This window comes from Curcuma longa, unplaced genomic scaffold (assembly GCF_044706935.1).
Source record: "Curcuma longa cultivar G26 ecotype Majalengka, Jawa Barat unplaced genomic scaffold, ITB_CL_G26_1.1 contig_21433, whole genome shotgun sequence".
NCBI lineage: Eukaryota > Viridiplantae > Streptophyta > Magnoliopsida > Zingiberales > Zingiberaceae > Curcuma > Curcuma longa.
In genome coordinates, this window is record NW_027431644.1 from 1 (window position 1) to 4741 (window position 4741).

The 4741-nt window shown below is 42.1% G+C and overlaps 1 protein-coding gene across 1 annotated transcript; it reads right to left on the reverse strand.

The window, feature by feature from the left end:
• Nucleotides 1-1883: 1883 nt before the first annotated feature.
• LOC141817651 (zinc finger protein ZAT9-like) lies at nt 1884-3355 on the reverse strand. The gene is given in 2 exon segments (XM_074705294.1): nt 1884-2494; nt 2496-3355. Coding segments are annotated over 2 exon segments (924 nt in total). The 5' UTR covers nt 3128-3355; the 3' UTR covers nt 1884-2202.
• Nucleotides 3356-4741: the final 1386 nt, after the last annotated feature.

Consider the following 4741-nt stretch of genomic DNA (forward strand, 5'->3'; position numbering starts at 1 on the left):
CATACTTCCGGAGCTACTGGGACCAACACTAAGTATCAACTCAGTTATGCTTGTGGAGCACCTAGTAGCCTTTCTCTAATTTGCCTAATGCTTGTGCTAAGATTTTTTTTTCTAGACTAAGGTTGTTGGGGACATATTTATTCAAATTGTTCTGCATTAAATATATTGAAATAGATTATCACATTCTTCTTACACAATCTATACCTTAAACTCAAGTTACTTTAATTAAGTCAACTCTAGCATGTAGAAGCATTCCTCGTGTAGATTAATATATTTTCAGATAAGAAATTAAGTCATGAAAACAATTTATAGGAAGAATCTTTATAAATATAAGAAATTAAGTCATCTATAAGAGAGATTTTTTTTTTACTTTAGCTTTGTGCATTTACTTTATCAATATAAGAAAACAAAAAATTATTGGAAGAATCCTTGCAAATAAAATTATTGTTTATGTATATGTTTAGGAACATATCTATTTCTAGGTCCCAGTCCTTGATTTAGGTGCAAGGCAACTTAGAATTCACCCAAATAGGATGGTCTAGTCGATTTGGATGGATCAATTGATCTAGTTAGCTTGGGCAAATCGCTTAGACATATTGGCGTAGATAGTTGGTTCAATTGAACATGTAGAACCAAGTCAGTTGGTATGGATTGGTCTGAGCAACACATTAAGTTAGCTAGGCCAATTGATCTAATAATCCACTCAATGCAAGTGTATAGAGGGGTGTAACGGTCGAATCCCAGCAAAGTCATGAAAATACCCTCCTATGTGGGGACTAATTTTGGTTTCTTGATTTATTCTCTCCCAATAGTGTGGGACAGTCGTAGGGAGCTATAAGGTGATGAATTTCACCTTTTGCAGAATAGAAGAGTACAAATAGTCTAATTAGGTTAGTTGATCTAGGCAAGATAAGTGAATCAAACGAGTTGATAGACAAAAATATCATGCAATTTAGGCAAGTCGATAAGTTTATTTGGGTTGGGTTGTTAGAGTGTAGTCAATATACACAATCCAAGTGAGCTCGAGATGACTTGAGGACGAGCATAAAGAACTCATAGACGAGGATCAAAGGGCGAAGGATGGAAGGTGGAGAGTAACTATCACCCCAATTAAGATAGAATGTGATAGTAGCAACCTCAATAAATGATAATAAGACATTCCCATTTTTCTTTTCGTATGCTCTTCATCAAAGTATTCAACCCTTTTGTAAAGTAAACAAAGACGAAAGTCGACATAAAGGAAGCATGAAACATACATTATGGTTGCTCGTGCTCATAAAAATATACATCAATGCATCTTTAAATTTTTTATTTCACAAGTAAATTATAGGAAATATTTTATATAAACAATTTTAAAATAATATTTCGAAGAAAAATACAGGTTTGGAATAAATCGATAAATTTCCCTTCTGATTTATAAGAGAACTAAAATAGAAACTAGAAACCACGAACGGCTGCGGTCATGTGGTCGAATCAGGATCCTCCACGTTACAACAAAGAGTCTCAACTGTCTCACACCCCTCTATGGTCACTGGATGAAGAGCAATTTGACTAGCCGCACCCGAATGCGTACCCGGGCCACGAAGGCTCTAGTCGGAGTAGGCCCCCCAACGGCCATTCACGCAAATGAGGCGTGTCTACGTACTGGCTATTTCATCCCCTCGCAGCAAATAGGCCAAACAAAACAAAGCACAGTTGGAGACGATAAGGGAAGGAAACCAAAGGACAGGCATGGAAGAACGAATCATAAGGTGGAGGAAGCAGTGGGTGGGCTCTCCTTTCACATCTCCTCAAGGATGGAGGGTAGAGTTCCAGTGTTCCAACGATCGATAGGTGGCATCATATCGATCTCCGTGGCACTATTTTAATACACGTTGCTGGCAGAGGCGGAAGAACTCAAGCAAGCAACCTGCTTTTGGCAACAACTGGAAGACAGAAAGGGTGAGGCCCTCCCCTGACGGCATACCCACCTCCTCCGCTACTTGCTAACTTCCTATTCCCTTCTTCTTCCTTACTCGACACATCAAAAGAACTAAAGAAGAAGATCCTAAGTAACTAGCAAAATTACAGTTCTATTGCAAAGAATCAAACTCTGTTTCAAGTTTTTTTCCACAAAAGATGAGATTTTTTATGCTTAATAGAGAAGAATTTACCTTTAATGTTGTTCAAAATGATGTCTTTGGGAATGGGATCCACATCAGTTCACTTTGATGCGAGCTCAGTGGCGACAGAGAGGGCGGAGAGCTCGGTTTCTTCCTCGAATGGAGCTGGCTTATTGAGGTCTATGAAGCCATCATCTTTGACGCTGAGAGGAGCCGGGGACGTAGTGGCGGCGGTGGCAAGATGGGATCTTTTATGGCCGCCGAGGGCCTGGCCGGAGATGAAGGTCCTGGAGCAGTAAGGGCACTGGTAGAGCTTGGCGGTGGTGGTGGGCCTCGGACCGCGGCCGTGGATAAGGACTCCGGTGGTGGTCGGGGTGCACTCTGTTCCTTTTTTTATGGTTCGCCCGGTGACCGTTGAGCGCTTGATACGATTTGAAGAACTTCCGGCAAGTGACGCACTGGTATTTGGTCCTCTTCGTGCACGATTTATCGGCGGCGAGAAGCGTCAACTCGTCGTCTACGTCCTCTTTTTCCTCCTCATCAAGGGATTGGCGGCGCTCCATTTCCGATTTGGACCAAGTGTCACGCGAGAGCAACATGAGGCAGAGCGCGACGTCTTCCTCACGGGAGCCATCAGAGATGGAGCTGAGCAGCTCGGCCTCACCGGAGAGACCTTCTATTCGGCGAGGACGAAGGAGCCGCCGTTGGAAAGACGACGACTCCGCCTCGCTCTCTCCGACATAGGAGGATCCGGCACCGCCGCCGCCGCCGCCGCCGCTCTCTGCCACGGCAACAGAAGAAGCAAACTCCGGATCCACGGCGCGGAAGTTTCGGCGCCTGGGGTTCTCATACGTAGTCGCCTCCAAGAAGGACGACGAGAATCCTGATAGCGAGGGGGGCTTCGGCCTCCGCTGCCCGGCGGCAGCGGCGGTGGAAGCATTAGCGACGTGAGAGCGCATGTGGCCGCCGAGGGCGCGGCCATTAGAGAATCGCCGGAAGCAGATCCGACACCTGTGCCTGTCCATGGCCAGCCTCAAAGATCGGATCTTTATGACTTCTTCGACTGCGAAACTCCAACTTGAATCCAGATTCAGCAACTGAAGAGCGAAAAGAGAGGAAGAGGTGGATGGAGATCACGAGGTGAAACGAAAAGGAAGCTCATAAACAATGGCAATAAAGCAGGAGGATACAGTATCTCGGAGGAGCATTAGTAGCGACTCCATGACATATCTCGCTCGATCTTTATGGCCAATTTGGCACAGCGATTGAACGTAGAACGTACGCCATGACTCGGTCCGTCTGGCGCCTCCGCTTGCCACCTCGGCCAGACAGCGAAATCAGCACTGGAAGCGGAAGAGCCAGCAGATGTCGAGACCTCGTTGGAGCTGCGATCCGGTTAAATACGATGTCTGAACCGTCGACCAATAAACCGGGCCGATGAATTAGATGTTCATCGATGTTCGTCATGCAATCTGGTTGGAAACCAAAAACCGATGCGGTTTGAATATCGACCACAATTTTGATGACTTATCATTACAATTCTGAATTGGATCGGTGATGACTACAATAATCCACTCTAGACACTCCACAACAACATAAAAAAAAAAGGTAAAAAGAGAATCAGCTCAATTTCCACGTAGCACACTTTAAGTAGATAATATTAACTTTATAATAATAATAATTCAAATATAACAAAATAAATATTTGGTGGATGTAGCTTTTACTCATCTGTAGTTGTAGAATCATATCATTTAAAGAGATACTACCAAATTGACTTGTAAAGTTGTTGACTTGTTTCAAGTGTTTGATTTCTTCAAAGCCCTAAGCAAAAGTTTGTGAGAAGGGTGTCTCCTTAAATGACACCATTAACCTTCAGCGTGAGAGAAGCTTCCAATCAATTTCATGTTGCTAGTCTAGTATGCATATTTCCACTCAACAAAACAAATTTTACAAGTTCAACAACAAAAATTAAAGAGAAAGAGAAACTATCAGAGAATTTGTACCTTATTCAACCCATTTACTGGTTAGAATAGTGTACATGGCAATAAATTATAATATAGTTTTGCTAAAATATGCTCCAGCTATCCCCTTCACAAAAGAGTGAAGAAAAATTAAATAACCATCCTGATAATAAAAGGCAAGTTTTCCTCATTGACAAAAGTTGGTAGCAGCAACAGAAAACAGACTCTGAATTCCAACAGCAAATGATCATCAAGTGTTTCATGTGCCATCAATTCCATCTGGAGAGGATAGTAATGTTACGCCAATATGGATCATGCAATAATAGGAGTTGAATTATTCTAAAATTTATGTAAAGAGATAGGCTGGATGCATATTGTTCTATGTTTAAGCTTGACAAAAGTATATATACACTAATTTGGATATGGTTGCACCACACATATAAAATGTATCGACTAATGCTTCTCCAGTAAAAACTGATGTGAGAAACAGTTTGTCAATTTTCTTGACGCACTCCTATATCAAGTGTCAAGAACTTATGTTACATTTTCTAATGAATTTTAGCATAGTGACTATTGGTTACTGCCTCCTCTCAATATTTCATGTTGTAAGTAAATGAAGAACCATCTTATGAAAACTACAAACGAACATTGCATGTAGTTGCTTGAAAATATAAGCAT